Source organism: Chroicocephalus ridibundus, chromosome 3 (genome assembly GCF_963924245.1).
Source record: "Chroicocephalus ridibundus chromosome 3, bChrRid1.1, whole genome shotgun sequence".
NCBI classification, from domain to species: domain Eukaryota; kingdom Metazoa; phylum Chordata; class Aves; order Charadriiformes; family Laridae; genus Chroicocephalus; species Chroicocephalus ridibundus.
The window spans coordinates 103084109-103104472 of record NC_086286.1 but is presented as its reverse complement, the minus strand read 5'-3'; the positions used below and the strand labels follow the sequence as shown (position 1 = coordinate 103104472).

Below are 20364 nucleotides of genomic sequence, written 5' to 3'. Positions count from 1 at the left end.
GTTAAGAAACTAAATGAAGTCTGAGTCCACCTAGTCACCCTTGAAAAGTAATACTCTCCCATCCCCTTGTGAAGCCATGCCACCTCTATGGAGCACACTCTACCAGAGGCTGAGCCACATCTCCCCTGCTGTTCTTCAGGCAGTAGCAGTTTTGAGTCTAAAAGCAAAGGGACTCCTTCTTGCAGGCATTCAATAGTCCCTCTACTGAGGAAGGCAAACAGGGAAGCCTTACTAGAAGATGAGTTTAAGGTACCTAGAAAGTAGTAGACAGGACCAAGGCACAAAAGCCACTCATTGCAACAGCAGAGTTTATCCACCTTCCTGTATGCTGTCACCTACTTCGGGCTCTCTTCAGCTAAAGCACTTCACTGTCTCTGCTCTCGTTTCTCTGCTGCCATCAATTAAAAGGCAATTCACACTTCTCTGTCTAGTTGAAGTAGGGATATGATCCAGTTATTCCTGAAAATTCCATGGGAGAGGGTGAGGAAGAACTGTCCTGCTGCCCTTATGCTTACCTTCCTAATTCTGTCAAAAATGGGAGAGCCCTCCCGCAGACAACAGGCTTCCCTACACAGGCCTCACTCACTCCTGTCCTCAGGGATATAGGGGAGAGTGCACACACACAAAACTAGAGCAAGACAAAACAAATACCCAAACTGCAACTTCTGTGGGTTGTTACAGCCTCCTTCCCGCCCCCCCCGCCCCGAGTCATAACACAAAAAGCGCACAGGCTGCCTGCAAGCGTTCTCAAAGTCTTTCATTTCCTGCGCCCCAACTTTATCTGAAAATATCAGTATCTGTGGCTTACAGCTTTACCAACAGCAGACTTGAAAGTTAAGCTATGTCTACGAAATTCTGTACAGTATCATAACATGAGGAAAAAAAAGAAACAGGAAACAGCTACTCACTTGGGGTTTACCTTCTCCCCCTTGTCTTGTAGCGTTTGAAGAACTTCTTCACCACAGAGCACCAAGCGCACTTTCTTATTCTCGTGGTCAAATTTTACTAACATATATTCCACCTTGTAAATAATAAAAACAAAATAAACAATTATATAGTAAGATTTTGTTTGCAACAAACACATTGGCACAGTTTCAAACATCAAGTGAAAAGAAGAAAAAAAAAAAAGGATGTCGGACTGAACTTTATCTCCACAGCTTAAAAACCACCACTAGCTGTGAATGCAGTAAACAATCCCACAGAAAACAGCTGCATGCTTATTTCATCTTGATTAAAGAATTGAAATTCCTTGAGATCGGCCTCTAAAATTTTCCCCTCCATTTCTAATTGTGGATATTTTGCAAAAAGATTCCTGAATTTGTATTTGCCTCCACATTATTTTAAAAAAAAATTAAAATCCTATGCAAGCTATTAACCACAAACACCTCTCTGTCATGCCATGAGTTACAGTCTCACAAAAACTGACAAAAAAAAAAACAAACAAAAAAAAGTCATTCTACAAACAAGACATCCATTTACACCCAATCACTTGTTGGAGCTATTTAAGACTAGCAATAACAGAGCCTCATTTACACCAGGGAAAGCCCACGGCTCTTACAGACAGCATCGCTCCTGCCATTTACTCCAGCTCTTGGCACAGCACAGGGGTTTCCACCCCTTCTTGATTCAGCTTTGCTGCCACCTCTCCTTCCCCTGCTGCCCAGCGGCATACCTTGCCCCAGGACCTCTGCCTCCTTCCTGCCCCAGGCTGTGACCCACCGCTGCTCCCAGTGACACACCAGTGGAGAATTCGATCCAACACGCTGCCAAAGACAGTGGTGCCAACACCATGTCCCAGCACTGGAGAATACTGTTTCCATAATAGAGATTATCTGAAAGCAGCCAGATCTGGAACGCCCTCATGTCAAACTTTCTAATCTCCATGCATACTTGCTGTCAAAGCTCCTGTGAAGACTTTTAGAGTGTTACCCGGTATAGCAACCAGTCACCTGGACCTTATAGCCCTTCACTACTTACTGATACAATCTATTTCCTAACACCTATTTAGCTGGGGATGCTTTGCACTGTTCTGGGAAGCATGAAAGACAGAACAGCCCCCAAGCACGATATACTGCTTACCACATAAAAGCAGAAGTCATACATGAAAATGCATCACAGGGGTACTGGCTTTGAAAACCCCTGGCTGGACCAGCGGTGATACACACTGCCTTTTGTTGGAGGCTCTCAAACCACTGCCTCAAGACTTTCACAGCTCATCTAATACAAGTATCAACCTGTAGTTAAAAATTCAGGTTGCGGTTCCACAGCTGGAAGTCGCCCGAGGTTTTGCACTGTGCTCCTCAGTTTTGTTTTCTTACAGCGCCCAGAAGTGCATCCACTGGTACTTACCGAACACCACTGCTCCAGCCCCAGGAATTCAGATTCATGAAAGATGCTGATGTTAAAGTTTCAGCATACCAACCCATGGCAACTTCTGTTTTGTACAAAAGCCTGATACGTATAGAAAAACAGCTTGCCAAAACACAGGAAACTTTTGTAGTGTTTTCCAGCACACAGTAAGAGGATTCGTGGGCTTCATGTTCTTTGGTTGCTTCAGTGTTCAGGGAAGAGTTATTGCTAGCTACCGTGACAACAAATACAATCCTCTGGTGGGACTTGAGATTAAATCACAAGCAGCGTTATCCAAGAATGCGTGTAATTCTACAGAATCTAGTTAGACACAAACTCTGAAGGGAATCATTCAGCAATGATACATATTCTCTATATTTTTTAAGATCAGATTTTAATCCTCTAAAGAAAAATAATGATTTCTAGTTCCTGTGCAAGACAGCATTTCTTTGTGTGGTATACATTGTGGTTTGTGTGTATTATGCCACAATAATCTACTCGACATAACTATGGACTATAGTCAACCAGAACACACTCCAGCACTGATTCACTGATTATCTAGTACCAGTCTCTCCAGTGACACTTGATCCATGATTACTGTCAATAAAAAGGGACTTCTCTTACACCTTCCAGTTTCCTACCATATTCAACATCATCCCCTCCTGCTTATGAAGAGCATCATCCTCGCTTGGACCCAGCCTGAACTACAAGAGGTACGAGGGCGCACAGTTCTCCAAGTCATACAGATGGACATGTGGATGTGCACCAAGCCCACTGCATGCCTGGCCTCACACCACATCACCCGCGTGGGCTGGTGGCAGAAGAGAAGGCAAAGGAACCACAGCTGCCTTCGAGAGACCCCAAAGTTTAACATTTGCCCACCATGACATGAATAAGTTACTGTGATTAGCCTACTGTCTTAAAAATCCCTCTCCAAATATAACTGCAATGAGCTGGTGGTGTGAACACAGCACTTCTCTATAAACTGCATTACAAGTTTCACAAAAGAAAATAACCCAAAAAGTGTAAAAAAAACCCCCATTAATCCAAGGCGGCAAAACCAAAGAAATCAAAATGTTTCATAATCCGAATGCAGTAGTGAATACATTGCATTTATACATCTAGCTTTAGAAACAACTACTACTCTTGCCTCCAGAAACATTGACTAAATCTTCAAAGCTGTCTTAACACACAGAAGATCTGCCATTAATTTTAATGGGAAAAGAAAAAAAGCTTCAGACGGCTGCCAACAATTCCAAGTTACCCACAGAGAATCTTGCCAACAGAGGGACTGACTGAATGGGCATCCTCAAAGAATTTAATTTAAGCTCATCAAAAGATTTAGCCTAAAGCTAGAAAGAAAGTAACAAATTCAGAGTTCACACATTTTTACATTTAACTTCAGCTCGTCATTCACAGACTTCTCACATGTTTTCTATCCACAATAAAGTTCAGAGAATTGCAGCCAAGCTGAAAGCATCAGCACGACTGGCAGAGCTTCAAGAGTCCAAAAGCCAAATATGCAGGGTTTCACCCAACATTCATAATTCATCATTTTGCCAAGCTCTTTTGAGTTCGCTTCTCTTCCTAATTTTAACTAGTCTCCTTAGCAAGCAGCAAAATACATGTCAGGTCAAATGACTGATGCAGATGGCTGACAAGCAGCCTTGTAAAAAGCCAGCTAGGAAAGCTCACCCTGCCTCGGTAAGAAAGGTGGCCACTTGGGACCTGTGCGCCCACCTGGTGCTCTCCCTCCGCAGCAAACCCTACACATCTCTATCCTCCGTCCGTCATGTGCTGCAAGGCTGATGAGGATGAAAGGCAGCCTCCCAGCTTCTCCCTGCAGACAGACACGCTCAGCACAGCTTCGGTGGACAGACCTCTCTGACCAGCTCAGGTCTGTATGGCTTGCAGAAGTGCAGTGGTACCTTACCAGGGAAAGGAACACAGTTGGGCCAGCAAGGTTGCAGAGCGAAAGCTGTAAATCCACACACACATAGAGCAAGCCTAAAAAAAATTGTTCAAGGTTAAATGCATTGAAAAAGCAAATAAATTCTCAGTTAAAGCAAATAATCTGAGTATAACAGATCTATCCATGAGTCAACACAAAGCAAAACTATTCTTTACAGGCTGCTTCCTCTCAACTACTGACTTGCAGCGCACTGCATCTACAGAGTACTTCCACACCAGCTCTGCTCCACCACTGTATCTACTGGGGATAGGTATCCACCATTAGCTTGCCGGCAGGACAGCACCCAGAACGGCATTACTTCACTAGTCACCATTATTTGTCATAGTCGGCTTCCAAGGAAATGTCAAGCTTCTGAAAATTCTTTGATGTCACCTCTGTAAATACAACCACAAGAGACCTTGAAGCCCCTCAACTGGGGAGAAGCCAAACCGCTTTCCATGCATTAAGCCAAATAGTTGGGCTGGACTTGCCCAGTGGCAAAGAGAAAGATGATTGTTCTCTGGAAATGGGTAAGCATGTCTGAAATAGTGTCTGAATGCCTGAATTATCTGACCAAAATTACGCATATTATTTCTGCATAAAGCACACTACTTAAAAATGAAGAAGTATCAGTCAAGTGACTCTTCAACAGCAATTCTAAGGAACAAGGAGAACCAAAGTCGACGCACGTCTTTACACATGATCATTGTCCAAATGCTTGCCTTGGCAGTGGTCTGCTTTCCAATACCAAAAGCCCTCCTCACACACTCAATTTAACATCATCATGCTGAGTACCCTGGGAACAAAACCTATCTAATAGTTGAGAGTAAAGCCTCTGCTCCAGAGTTAATGTTAAAATCCTTTTAACATTCAAAGCATTTGCCAGAAGGTATTTCTCCATAAGAAAACACAGGTAAGCGCACAGTCTGGACTCTGGTAAGCTCAGAAGTAAGGTGCTGGGAAGATTATAGAATAGAGGAAAATAGTTTTAAGAGTTTTCTGAAGAGAAGTTTTTTTGAGAGGAAAGCAATGCAAGTCTGTATATTCTCTAGCTGTGAAAAACAGTTCCCTGCGTTCACCTTTTACCTCACTCCCGATCATCCATCTCAGCTGTGGGTGCCCCATCATTGGAAGTGTTCAAGGTCAGGTTGGATGGCGCTTTGAGCCAACAGCAGGGGGTTGGACTACATGATCTTCGAAGGTCCCTTCAAACCCAAACCATACTATGACTCTTAAAAAAAAAACCAAACTGATCACAGGTGACACATTGACCACCGCTGTTCCTCAAGGACAATCTTACTGACAGTTTCTTTCTCCTTTTACTGTATTGTCATGTGTATTTGGAGCAATTGTAGTGGTCTGTTCATACGTACCTTCCCTCAGGCCTTGACCTTTAAGAGAAATTGGAAGTTTTTCCTAAATACCCAATGAGGTCTCATGGCTTCTGTTTACTATTACCAAAAGCCACTACAGCACTTAATATTTTCATGCAGTATACCTCATATATTTATGTATACAGTAGAAAATCAAGTCACAGTAAACTTTTTTCTTGAGTATCAAAGAAATAAACCCTATTTCACTAGTTCCATTATGCTCTATTACAGCAAAAAAATAAAAGTAGTTCCTCCACGTGTTTATTGTCTGTTAATGCATCATCAAAATACCAGGTAACATTAAAATGACAGTCTACAGGAAAATAAGTTTTAATAATCTGATTGTTCATTAAGGGACCTCTGCCATAAGATTTCAGCGTTAAGATGGAAAAAGATTTTTTTCCATAGTTACACATACATCTGATAGATGTGGAGCATAATACTTAAGTATTTCTTTTAACGCAGTTATTTTCTCACCACTGCTGTGCCAAAACATGGAGCCACAGTAATAACCAGCTGCTAATGTACCTTTAATGAAAGGTTTGCTGGCCCACAAAGGCAAGCTTTGAGGGAGCAAAGTTTGGAGGAAAACAAGTCTGGAAGTGCCCCAGAAGCTGGTTACCCCATTTCTAGCCAGCAAGCCTCCAAATCACACACTGGCATGAGGCAGAGCACTTCCACACTCACGAGGTTACTACGGGTATTCTCTGTCATAGCAATAATTTCAAAAATCCACTCTTAACAGCAAAACCAAGATTCAAATGTATTTCCCAAAATGCTCAATTTTGATCAAGCACATTGGAAGTGGCCAATCCAACGAACAAAGCACCATCTCCAGCTCTATATGAAACCCACTCACAGAAACCGTGCCCTAAAACCAAAACACAACTGATGTTTTATATTATGTTGACAACAAGCAAAAAATTTAAGAAATTCTATGCTGCATTAAAGATGACCATAGACAAAGAAAACAAAGAGGATGCAGGGGCTCTCTTCTCAGTCACGACAGCCAGCCCCAGCTAAGTGCTCCTGTCTGTTCCCCCTCCCACTTGCTGACATCAGGACTGCAGATTTCTTCTTCTGCACGTGGTATTACGTGACTAGAGGATGTCCTGTGCTGCACACACCACAAACCAGGAAGCTGGGTTACTGAAAACTAAAATCTAGAGGTTATAATCATTTGCATGCTTCTAAAGAACAAAACGAGGCACATTCGTGAATAAAGTGTCTCTTCTTTGACCGCTGTACTATGTAACACCTGAAGTAATACTATAAAAAGAAGACTAGGATAATGTTAGTTTTAGATTTCTGTAGCAAAGACATTCACTTAGTAATTTTTAGATTTAAAGCAGAAAATAACAAGTGGTTTTGGTACAACAATATTTTCTATTCCCCTCAGGCTCTATGTTTTTATACGCTAGTAAAAGACCATTTATTCAACCGTGAAACAAGATGCTGCAAGCTTCTAAGTTGCCTCTTGCATCAGAAAGAAGGAAAAAAAAAAAAAAACCAACCCCACAACAAAAACCAAACAAGCAACATCAACAACAAAATCTTTCCTGTACTCATCCTTCCTACTCATCCTTTCTCATACTGTTAAGTAAAATAATGTGTCTGCACAGCAAGGAGAAGAGGAAGTCCTGTGACAAAAGAGGAATTACGTTGAAGCAATAGACAACAATCCCATGACAAGACCACAGCAATTCACTTGACATCCACAGAAGGAAGCTCACTGTGAATAGAGTATTTCTTTATCAGAAATATACAAACAGCAGATAATTTAAGCTTCTCTTATTAAGATCTAAGATTGGGAAGGAGGAAATCAATGCATACCATGGGGGCTAGTCACTATTTATGAGAAATTGCAGCTTGTTTAGGGAAAAAAAAAAACCACCAACAAAACACTCCTCCAAACTGGCTTCCATGAATCCAAAAATTAGCTTTTGAAGAAGCTTCTCACTATAAACTACAGCGTGTCCTGCACTGTCATGTGCATAATGCATGCAGCACCAAAGCTCACACCACTGTAGGTCAGTGGTGCTGCACTACAACCTACACTTATCATCCAGGCACGGAAAACCTGAGGCGGAGGAAGCTGAAGCAAAATAATCCGTCATCTGGGAGGTTAACACATCATGCGTGTTTTGAGAGCTAGAGGTTTAGACGTAATTCAGTTTAGGCATTCCCTGACACAAGGATTAAAGCCGGGCAGAAAAAACAGTTTCACAATTGTCAGCCAAGGCATCCAGGTAAGGAATAAACACGGACGCTCTTCAAGGGCACCTATCTTGTTCAAGTTAAGATTTAAGGAGTTATATTTACATCTATTAGTGTACTCATTTTAGCAGGTGCATATATACATTCAAGGCTGACAAGTAGCATGAGCTGACACATTAATATGGTAGCTTCAGACCCTGCTCCAGAAATGCCACTACAATAAATAGCAGGTGCAGCTACAAAACACATCAAGGAAGCACTAAATCTATTTGTAAACAAATAATGCCACCGTCCCTTTATTTAGCCAACTAAAGCTCAGACAGAAAGGACGAATAAGCAGACATGTGACAAATAACCAAATCATTCATGAATGCTGCTTCCCTGCATGCGGCAAGCAGGCAAGTACATCGATTAAGACAGCTCCCATTCAGATGCATCCACACATGCCACGTTTGGCAGGGGGCCATACTGAGGAATTTCTGCATGAAAGAAATTCAAAAACACATTCTGTTTGGGGAATTTTGCTGGGGGAGGGGGAGACTAAAAGTGATTGTCTTAAAATGACAAGAGCTCAAACGTCAAAAACAATTTTGCAAGACTTTAGGCTATGTTAGCTTTATTATAAGCACGAGATTCCCAGAAAAAGCTTTAAAACAGAGCAATTTCTGCATGCTGGTACATTGCAGCAGCGTGTACAAAGTGAGTATGAGAGATCACTGTAATATCGATGATGAGTCTGTAGAACGCCATGGTTGAATTTTTTTTAAAGACCTATTATTGACAGCCAGGAAAAGACAACAATTATTTTTTGTGATTCTGTTGTGATTATTTATAACATATACAGTGAAAAGCTAGTTAGAAAGTTGCAGATGAACATTAGAGACCCCATGAGCCACTCAACAATTATCTAAGTGGTTTGGATAGAGGGACAGACATCTTGCAGCACGTGGAGTTTAAAGAAGCCGTAATAAACTGTCTATTCTTGTCCATGTGAAGTGCCTGTCTTGGCTTCAAAGCTATCATGTAGCATCATCTTGTTCCACAGGACATCTAGGCTTCGTAAAGTAAGCAACTATCTTAAAATGACATCTGCTGCTTTTCTGTTCCATTAGGTTAGCCAAATTTCTTGCAAAATGAGAAAAGAACATCACCTTTCCTATACACTGTGATGCTCTCTGAACCCACTCCTTTTATCAGTCACACAGTTCTTTCTTACATCTATTTGAACATTTCTGTGCACGCACGTGTGTCTGTGCTGGTTTTGGCTGGGGTAGAGTTGATTTTCTTCATAGTACAAAGTATGGGGCTATGATCTGTGCTGAGAAGTGTTGATAATACAGGGATGGTTTAGCTACTGCTGAGCAGTGCTTACAGAGAGTCACGGCCTTTTTACCAGTCTAAAGTTCTGCAAACTGTAATGCAACATCACTGATCATATAATTTACACGTTGCTGCTGCCCTGAAAAAACGCCAATAACATACAGGCTGTAAACCGCACCAATACATTAATGCAATAGCTAGGTCCCTGGGAAGAATCGTTTAAAAGGCAAAAGAGCTCTTTTCACAGCTCAGCCTTTCATTAGCAAAAGAAGAAAGCTTTAAAGAGAGTCATGCACCTTCTAATCAGAAGCAACACCTTTGGCACATCTGGTAAGAAAACCTCTGGCCTCTCTTCTTGAAGCATCTGAGAAGGGCTGCTTTGCTTTGCATGAGGAACCACTGAGTAGCAAGTGTTCATTTCAGTTCTCATTTAACTTATTTACAAGGCATAATTAAAAAAACCTAATGAATAAGGAGGGGAATACAATCAAAAGTACAGAAGAAAGACCAAAAGAAGGTTAAAAAAAAAAAAAAAGAGATAACATGCAGGAAAAAAAAACCCAACCACCCCAAACCAGCATTAAGTCAGGAAGACTTCAGCTTGCAAGCAGCGTGGTGGCACATTTTTCAGGCTGCCTCATACATTTCATTATCAAACCTGGTTTAAAGGCCTCCAAATTTCACTCCAAGTCTCCACGAAGAAAACAACTTTCTAAAAGCTAAAGATGCTTATTGTATGATATGTCCCAACACTGACAGGAACAAGACTCATATGCAACAAAAGGGTCATTATGTCCAATTTCACTAAACAAGGCTGGGCAAGTCAGACTGCCATTTCATTCGCATGTACTTTTAAATAAAACTGTCACGTTTTGCCCACGCTTGCTTTTTACACCCTTCTTTCTAAGTGGATCTCCCTCCAGCATGCCTCTCTCGACATTTTCATATGTTGAAGCAGCTCCTCCTTACTCTTTATTCTTTCTTTGTCTCCACCAACTTTCCTTTTCCAACTCTTCTTGTTTCTGTCATTTCCTCACAGTCCAGATAGGTGTTCAGTCTGAAGAGCAACCAAACTGCCCCATTTAGGAGGAAAACAGACTGCAGAAAAACTTCATCAAGTATTAGATATATGTATGAATACATATGTATATGTAGGTATGCATGAAGTGCTGTGATTCATACGCTCATGCACGTGCTCAGCACAAAGCAATGGCAGTGAGCCTAGCCAAGGGCCAGCCATTCCACTTGTCTGATCTGAGTGTCTGCATTAAGCTGCAAAGTGAAACTTAAGCAACATGGGTCAGCTGCAAGAATGCAATCAGCAGATGAGAGGCACAAGAGATTGGTAACACGCTGGCACAGAAGAGAGCTTTTTGGGACAAAAGCTGGTAAGCAGCAGAATAGACTTTACCTTACTCTCAAAACCCCGTTGAACTCTTGGTATCACTAATATCTGCCAAGCTGCATGAACTAATTGTCTCACATAGTACCTAATCACTCTACCAAACTTTTAAAACGCAGTATTGAAAACTTACAGGTTTTTGTATCTGTTGCACACACAAAAAAAAAAAAAAAAGAGCTTAATGACCTCTACTCTGCAAATCCAAAGATAAGCATACATTGTTTGATGGGAGAGGAAGCTGAAAACACAAGGAGACCATGAGACTGTACCAGTTAGCATGACAGGGTCTCCTCAGCAGATCTAGTTGTTGCACAACTTCTGTGGGCATTAAGGCAAGGGTAATAAGGAGGGGTTTGATGAGAGGTAATGAGATAGTTCAGTGTCTTGTATTTTCCACGGTCAGGAGAAGCCAAGCATGAACAGGGAGGCCAACTGTCAGTTTTAAATGAGGCAGAAGGATGACTAAGAGACAAAGGACCTTTACCTACAAATGCAGATTCAGAGAGATCTTTAAAGAGATTTTTTTTTTTTTTAAAAAAGCAAGTCTTATTCTGTTACACTCACATTTGTAGTTTTTGTTTCTTTGGGTTTTTTTACCATTGCCAAGACTTCATGGTTGTGGAAAACAGGGTAAAAACGAACTGCCCCCAGAAGACACAACAGCTGTTTGGTAAACCCCTTGGTTGTACTAAGCCTGTAAGCAAGAAGATAGCTGACTTTTCAAGAGATAGCAGAACCAGTGCTTTGACCTTTCCAGCTCTTTACTCGGGGGAGGATGGGAGCACTAGGGAACGCTACCCTGCAGTGCAAGTTGTGATGCTGCCTCTCTTCCTTCAAAACAAATGCCACCACAAAGGCTCTGTTACCACTTAGTCTCAACACTTTTGTCTGGCACCCAAAAACCAGAAAGCATATGATGATTCCTGACAGTTTCATTCCTTGGAATGACAGGGAATGGAATTCCTATGAGGTTACAAGCGCCCCAGAGGGCCACCACAGCTCATGTAATGAGCCTTACAAAACAGAACGAGAAGCGGAGTCCTGCTGAAAACAGATTCAAAGCAAAAGGTGTTTCTCACGAGCAAACACAGGATTTCTTTTCCACAATGGCATCAGCTAGATGGGGACAGTCTTCAAAGTATTCACACATCTGCCCTGAAAAACAAACTCAGTCTATGATAAGAAAGTTGGTTTTTTTCTCATAAGCATTCCTTAAAAATGAAGTAAAACATAGATCTTTTGCAAAACAGTCTCAGAAACAGCTCTCAAACACAAAAGTAATTTTGTTTATGCTGATTTAATCTCTATCATTACATGAAGGCTGTCATCTTCATTCTTGATTTCAATCTTCAAGAGGTTTTTAAGACAATAAAACACCCTCAGGCTATTACTTTATACATGAAGGTCAAAGTGCACAAAAGGCTTTTTATGAAAATTGTCCAGCTAGTCAGCTGATTCCTCTAAGCTGCATGTAAATGTGGCACCACTTTCTAATAAATAGATATTTGAGAGGAAAAATGGAAAACAAGTTTATTGCTTTACCCACTAGTCCATCTACAGCACAGCTGCAGTAAGTTACGGAGACAGGTGTGTGTTTGTGTTCCTACAAGAAGAGCAGACTGGCAACAAGTATCTGGTACATTAACACACTCCTAAGTGCCATGTTACGTAAAAAAATAAATAAATTGCATAATACAGTAGAACAAAGATAAGTTGCCACACCTGAGTTTATTACCACTTGCTGAAAATCAGAGGTAGATGATGAATTGGGTTACTTCACCTCTGAATGTTCACAAGCATTTCAAATATGGCTCCTACCTCCTTATCAGAAACAGAGCAGCAATCATACCACTCTTAAAATTCTGCCTCTTGCCACGCTGACCATGACATAAGAAAACTGTGAATCTCCTTAAACACAACACACCACCATTTGCCAAGCATAAATACTTTCTTCAGTATGGTCCCCATGCCAAAGGAAGAACGAGTCTCCTAGGGTGCAGTCTCACTGTACAGCTAAGCTTACCAAGTGACTAGCTATGGGTGCTGCAGGGGAACGTTCTGCTCGTCCCTTTCCTCCACGTCTTCCTCCTACTTTCCTCACATTAAGCAGACCTTGTTGGATATTGCAGTGAAACAGCGGAAGCTCTGCTGAGAAAACGAACCACCCTAGAAAACTGAATGGGAGTTTTCTGCTGGTTTAACGTCTTGAACTCGCGTAGCCAGTAAGAATGCAAGGAAGGCAGAAGAAACACGAGCCTGGCGCAAGGGGAGGGAAGCTGAACCAGCTCGCTAGCGGATCAACCTTACCTATCTTGTGAAATCTCACCCTGAGAAAGCAAGGACAACTAAAATCTAACACCCATTGAAAAATGAGTACCCCATCTTAAAAGATTAATGATAAAACCCTCAAGCTAACTCTCAGAGCAATAAGAAAACTCTGCTCTGTCTATATTCCTGAACTTAAGGCTGTTTGTGAGGCTCCTCTGTCAGCATGACTTCAGTCATAAAAGAGATGTAGGAACACAGAGATATCAGACATGCACAGATATACGTATATTTAAAATTTCCTAAGTCCATACCGCACTAGTCTACACTGCAAAACCCTGTGGTGTAGACTAGACATGCTGGCAGCATCATCCCCTTCAGTGGACAGATTTTGACAGCCAAACCCCCACTCACTCCTCTTGAAAGCAGCTCCTGTGCTCCGATTCTTGCCTTGCTCGGTTATGTGAAGTCTGACAGCAAATCCTTAAAAGAACAGACTTTATGAGACTCTCAAAGTGCAGGAGGGGAACAGCATTTTCCTCTGGCAAAGAGCATCTGTGAACAGCTAGTGTTACCACCCAAAGTTTTCTCACAAAAGCCTTTGCCATTCAGAAAGGAACAGAACATGAGATGGATGCAACGGCCAAGCCTCCACATCACTCAGTTCCTACTCTGCTCTCCCAACTTTCCTGCAGCCATCACAGGCACCTCCAAATGAGAGATGCTGGACTGCACCAACACCACAATCAAGGGTGACTTCTAGCGCAGCACACGCAAAGCTGCTCCCTGTCCAGGGAAAGCTGTGACTCCCAGGAAATCCTACTTATCAATGCAGGAGAGAGACTTGTCTCCTTGCAGACTGATGTCAGGCTGGGACCCAATTCAGTGCAGGCTTGCATGGCAGCACAGGCAAGATCTGCGGATAAAGTTACAGTCCTTGGGCACAAAGATCCTGTAACAAAGTTCAAGGCACAACCTGAGCGATCACCATCATCCTTGTTCGAAAAGCAGACCAACTCGTGCCAGACACCTAGAAGACTATGGAGCAAAGCAAGGCTTGGCGTGTCCTCTTCCACAGGGGCAAGCCTGGAGCACAGCGGGACATGGTGCATGGCGAGAGGGCTGAGCCCACCTGTGCACCTCCAGTCCCTGCTTCCCTCGCAAAAACAGGTTCTGAGGCTGAGCTGGCACCACCCTGGAGCTTAGACACACGCTTTAATCAGACCTCACTCCAGAGAAAATAAACGAACTCGCGGGAATGACCAAGCGCTGCCAGGCACCGCCGCTCCGGGGAATACACCTCAGGCGGATCTACAGATGCCCGACGGAGGCGCCAAAAGTTGCTTTAGCGTTTAAAAATAAATAAATAAAAAAATAAAAAAATCACAAGGTTAATACCGAGGCAACCGCGCTGCGCAACGGGAGGCGGCAGGGGAAACGAAAGGCCCCGCCGGGGCAGCCTGAACTTTCCCCTCTCGCCGAGCAACGGCGGCCGGACCCGTCGCCGGGCAGGGCCCGGGCCGCACCGGAGCTCACCCCGGGCTGGCGGAGGCCTCGGCAAGGCCGTGTGCCGGCCCGGGCCGCGCTGAGGGGGCCGGAGTTGGAAGGTGGTGAGGAGGAGGAAGGGGAAGGGGCAGGGAGGGGGAAGGGTTCACCTCATCGCCCCACTTGAGGACGTCCTTGTGGCGGTCGCGCAGGGCGCGGTAGATGTGGAGGAACTGGATGATGCCGTGCCTCCGCACGTGCTCGGCGTGCCGCCGCGTCTCCTCCCAGCTCAGCGGCGAGCCCTGCGACAGCAACCCCATGCCGGGCGGCGGAGCAGAGAGTAACGGCGGGGAAGGAGAAGGAAGAAGAGGAGGAGAATGAGGAGGAGCGCGGAGCCTGCGGGGCGCGCTCTGCTCTGCGCCGCGGCGGCGGCAGCAGCCGAGGCCGGCGCCACGCGTGACGGCGGCGGCGCGTCACGCCGTGACTCAGCACTTTCCGCCCCGCAGGCCCCGCCCCCTGGGCGGGGCTGGCTGTGGCTGGGCTGAGGCGGCTCGCGCCTCAGCCCAGCCACAGCCAGCCCCGCCCAGGGGGCGGGGCCGGGGCTTCACCTCAGCGGCCGCTGGGCGGGGGTTTGGTGTGACAAAGGTGTGATTAAACGTCCCTAAATAAAGGTCCTGAGGTGGAGGGCGGGCTGAAAGCCGATTTGTGTTTACGGTAGGGCATCGCCAAAAACAAAAAAATTCGGTGCCTGTCGGTGCTTTGGGTGGCTGGAGGGACACCACATTACCCCCCACCCTGGGATGTGTCTCCTCACAGGCACCGGCCTGCTGTGCCAAGGAAAGGCCCAGCTAATGAAGATGTTAAAAAAATGAGTGAGCTACCTGGGAATTGTCTGGAGGGAATCGGAACGGCATTCACAGCATCATAGAATGGTTTGGGTTGGAAGGCGCCTTTGAAGGTCATCTAGTCCAACCCCCCCTGCAATGAGCAGGGACGTTTTCGACTAGATCAGGTTGCTCAAGAGCCCCATCCAACCTGACCTTGAATGTTTCCAGGGATGGAGCCTCTAACACCTCTCTGGGCAACCTCTTCCAGTGCCTCACCACCCTTATCATAAAACAATTTCTTGCTTACATCTAGTCTAAATCTACCCTCTTTTAGTTTAAAGGCATTACCCCTTAGCCTATCGCAAATGGCCCTGCTAAAATGTTTGTCCCCATCTTTCCTGTAGGCCCCCTTTAAGAACTGGAAGGCTACAATAAGGTCTCCCTGGAGCCTTCTCTTCTCCAGGCTGAACAACTCCAACTCTCTCAGCCTGTCCTCATGGCAGAGGTGCTCCAGCTCTCGGATCATTTTTGTGGCCCTCCTCTGGACTCTCTCCAACAAGTCCATGTCTTTCCTGTGCTGAGGGCTCCAGAGCTGGACGCAGTACTCCAGGTGGGGTCTCACCAGAGCAGAGTAGAGGAGCAGAATCACCTCCCAATCACCTCCCTCGACCTGCTGGCCACGCTTCTTTTGATGCAGCCCAGGATATGGTTGGCCTTCTGGGCTGCAAGCGCACATTGCCAGTTCGTGTCCAGCTTTTCATCTACCAGTACCCCCAAATCCTTCTCCTCAGGGCTGCTCTCAATCCTTTCACCCCGCCCCCGGCATTGATACCGGGGGTTGCCCTGACCCAGCAGCAGGACCCTGCACTTGCCCTTGTTGAACCTCATGAGGTTCACACAGGCCCACTTCTTCACCCTGTCCAGGTCCCTGTGGATGGCATCCCGTCCCTCAGGAATGTCAACCACACCACACAGCTTGGTGTCGTCTCAGGAAAGAGGAAGCAGTGGCATGTCATGATGTGTATTTTACGTTTGATGCAAAATAGAAGGAAGGCCTATTAGTGCTATTTAGGGTGCTTTCTAAATGAAGAGACAAAAATTAGGGACTAAACGTTGTATGAAGAGAGAAGCTCTCACTTTTGAGAAGCTGAAAATCATTATGCCTGGACCCTCATTTTCATTACGCTCACAGGGCTCTTTCTGCATAGGCCTTGGGGACAAGCATGGCTGGTATGCGGGAGGATTGCATAGCTAAGGGTTTGAGGATTGGTAGAAGATTTAAATTGTGGTATAGCCCACTAATGGATGAACTGTATTATTAGATATTTCATTAACTGAATGACTATACCGACAAGAACTGCCTAATTACCTTTCTTCCAGGATATGAGGACAAGCTTCCAACACATTACAATAATAAATCTAAAATGCATTAGTGGAAAATATCAAATATTAAAGTAAAACCACTCAAAAGTAAAATGTTTTATATCTTGGTTCCTTTTTTAATGAACTAAGTTTGTATACAAAGAGCAGCATTGACGGAACAAGAACAAGCAATGACCATTATAATTCAAATACGAACATTTCATTTCAAATGTGCTCTTTTTAGGGGTTTATGACTCTTCTAAAACTCATGGTTCTGGCTAAAATTTTAGTGACTGCTCTCTAACGGAAAGCAACGATGCTGTTGGTACTGTTGTAGATCTGGAGAAGGCTTGTTGGGTTAGTTTGAGGGAGAAGAAAACAATCTTCTCTTTTAGTTAAAAAGATCCCACAGCCTTTTTTATTTTTGAAAAATCAGGAGGTCACAAAATCTCACGCTTGGCAACTGGAGTCTGATGAGGCATATCCCTCACGCAAAAACTGAGTTGTACTTTATTTCAGATCAGAGAAGACAAAGAGACATCATGCACCTCCCTGCATATTTGAGGAGAGTTGCACCAAAAGATCAAGACTCAACATTGGTGCCACCATGCTGCCACCCAGGCTGAGGTTTTCCGCGGCTTTAAGTTCGAGCTGGAGCACCCGAGGAGCCCCAGCAGTGACAAATGTGGCAAAGTAGCACCTAATGGCTTTTCTGCCAGCTGTGTTGGCCCCTTTCCTTCTTTTGGGGCAGTCCATACTGTTTTTGGAGCAAGCATTATTATATCAGAGCAAACTTAACATTGTCATCTTATGAATCTGGGCAAACCTGTCCGGGTTATTTAGGATCTGTGCTCCCAGTTCACTTTGCTGATAGTGAGAGCACTGTATGGCTGAGCGATGTTTTTGAAAGAATTCGGTATTTGGTATGATCCCAGCTGCTTTGAGTGTGCTGCTGTGTATAATTGACTGTAAAGATTTCCAGCAACATACACAAAATTTCCGAACCAAAACCAGCTTTTTTATAACACAGGCTGCTATTATGCAGTCTGTACTCTTCAGCTGACCACTAATGCTACTCTTTGACCTGAAATTCAAGAGCACATTTTCAGCGTCTGTCTTTCTCCACATTTAAACTCAGCTCATTTTTTGTGTTATTTCAGTGCCGTTATCTGCTCTATTTCCAGTCCAGTGTGCCTAGTCTTATCAACTATAGACCTCGTACCTTGTTTATAACAGAAATCCAAGATAATTTCCTTATGCGCCAGTAAAACTGATAAAAATGTAAACTCTGTTTTCTCACATTGGAATCTTTAGCACAACAACGTGACAAGTCAGCTCTGTTTATGAGGTGTTTACTGTCTTCAGCTGAAGCCTTTTTCCCTTCGGTTCTAATGTACGTGTTCCGCCAGTGCAGGGCTATCTATAGCCTTTTTCGTCTGCTGGGGCCTGTGGCATGGAGGAGTATAAGCCATTCTCAGGCTGACAGCATCACATGCAGAAGAGTTCATTTGCGCATCACATAAAATATGACTTCAACCACCATTGTATAATATCTGCCTACATGCATAATGTTGTATAATTATTTCCAGCACACTTAATATCATGTATAATTACTTCCAGTACGCTTAATATGAAAAAAAAAAAACCCCAAAAAAAAGCTGCTCTAAACATACAGGCAGTACTTCAGATGGTGTTATTAGTTTAGCTCTGTACCAATATCCCTAGCCCTAAGATTTCACTAGTTTCTCTGGACAGTCCAAAGGAAAATCTTCTTCTGGAAAAAAAAACTATCTTTGCTAGAAAAGCATTTTGTGGAGAAAAAAATATCTCTTCCTGAAAAACATCCTTTGCCTAAACTTAGCAACGTGGAACTTTCGTAAGAGTAGACTCACCCCAAATTCCCCTTAAACCCTCCCTTTGCTCCAACAAGATCTGTTTTATAACTAGGTCACTTTATTATTTCCTTATCTCTTGAGTAGCTGCTTTTCAGTCCCAGGTAGGGACTATTCCCCATTCCTGAAGCATTATCCACTGATCACAGAGCAAAGTAGCACTTATTTGAGAAATGTGACCAGGGAGTGTGACTTTAGTATGTTTTCAATTTTCTGTTGCTTTGGGGTTTTTTATTTTTTTAACTTTGTGTTCTGTTGAAGCAATTAGAAAAAATTGCTCTAATTAAATTGTATATCCAGTTAACCAAATACCAGCTTTTCTTTTCTGTTCTCCTCCCTGCTCTGTTTTAGAACAGAAACTTAACGGAGAAGTTGTATGAAAAGGAACACAAATTGTTGGCATCAAGTTGTAAAAACGAAACATTATTTATTTTTTACAGAGATGGAAGAATTGTTTCCAGGTGAGATTCAGCTTTTTGTTTACGATAGTGTTGATGCAGCATGACAGCACCCAAAAATGTCTGTGCCAGGAAACAAAAAATACTTTAAGAAACAAAGATGTACTGAAGTTACAAAATCATAGGAGATCCTACTAATCCTTGCCTTGAAAACCATCAGCGAACCATCAGCTGTTAGAATTTGCATGAAGATCAGTAGGGATCTGGAAATGCTTTACAGTTGGAGTAGTCGAGGAAAAAGGCCCATGTACTTTTAAGTTGGTGGCAGTAAGTTGGTGAGAGGAGAGTGTATGACACGGCACCTGCAACAGCAAGGAGCTGCCTTTAAGGGTCACACGTTCCTGCCTTCCCCGAAATTCCAGAGGACAATCCACTTCGTCTTTTGTGTATCTGCAAAGCCTTTCAAATCAGCTGCCACTAAATCTAAATAGAGTAGCTTGGCACTTTGAGAATATACCCGCAGGGAGAGATGAAAGATGTGTAGACTCATGGGTGAGACCACTCCTACAGAATCTTTTCTTTTACCAGCTGTCATTAGAAGTAATAAGTAAAAAGGAGATGTCTTGTGATGAAGCTGTTATTGCAGGAAAGAAAGAAAGGTTTGTTTTGCTTCATGAATCATCTGCAAAAATTTTTAAAGCAGTGCTGTTCCAGGTGATTGTCGAGTTGACATTGCTGAATATTGTGTTATTCTCTGAATAAAATGAAAAGACTTCAGATGGAACAATCTCCGTTCAAAGTTTTAGTATGGTGTGTTTGGTAGAAAAAAAGATCATTGCCTTTTTTTTGGATCAAAATTTCATGCTTCCAGGTCTATAATTTATGATGTGCACCTGTGTCCAGTATAATTGATTCAGGTGAGCAGCAGATGTGATAACTGCTTCCTTTTGAGCGAGGAGGCCTCCAGGAATTTTCTGAGGCACTGGAGACATCTGTGCTCAGGCAATTATTTCTTGATGCAGAAAGTCTTGGCAACTAGTAACTTGGATTAAATAATCTATTTGGAGGGAGAGGGGAGTCATGACACTGAAAAGATTCAAGTGAAGGACCTTTTGAAGGATCTTCAAGTGAAGGTCTTTCTGCTCTGCAGCGAGGAAGATGACCAACAGACTTGTTCCAGTCAAAGTTATAATGCTGATTCCTCTCCAAGCTAACTTCTTAGTTAGTGTATGAAAGACAGTGTTGTGACTTCTTGGTATTGATTTAAAACTTCTTTTTCTTGCTCTCACCTGATGTGTGGAAACAACTGCAGTAGAATCAAATTCTGTCATGAGTCTGAGTGGTGCATTTGTAGGGTTTTTTGTGGGATTTCTCATTCATACAACTGGTTTTCAGAGTTGGAGTTTTTTACTTACTTCAACAAGAATGAATTGTTCATTTCAGTCTATAAAGTTTCATACGTTTATGTCAAAAGTAAAAATCTTCACATTTTTTTCATCACTTTGGTCTGTATCATCACGTTC

The 20364-nt window shown here is 43.3% G+C and overlaps 1 protein-coding gene across 1 annotated transcript in view; it reads right to left on the bottom strand.

Moving 5' to 3' along the window:
- The window catches only part of GCLC (glutamate-cysteine ligase catalytic subunit), a 37290-nt gene extending 22427 nt beyond the window's left edge, over window positions 1–14863 (bottom strand). Inside the window, exons 1-2 of the mRNA XM_063330309.1 lie at window positions 14533–14863; window positions 909–1021 (exon numbers count right to left, since the gene is read on the bottom strand). Coding sequence (XP_063186379.1) covers window positions 909–1021; window positions 14533–14682 — 263 coding nt within the window. The 5' untranslated portion in view covers window positions 14683–14863. The remainder of the gene's footprint in view (window positions 1–908; window positions 1022–14532) is intronic.
- Window positions 14864–20364: the final 5501 nt, after the last annotated feature.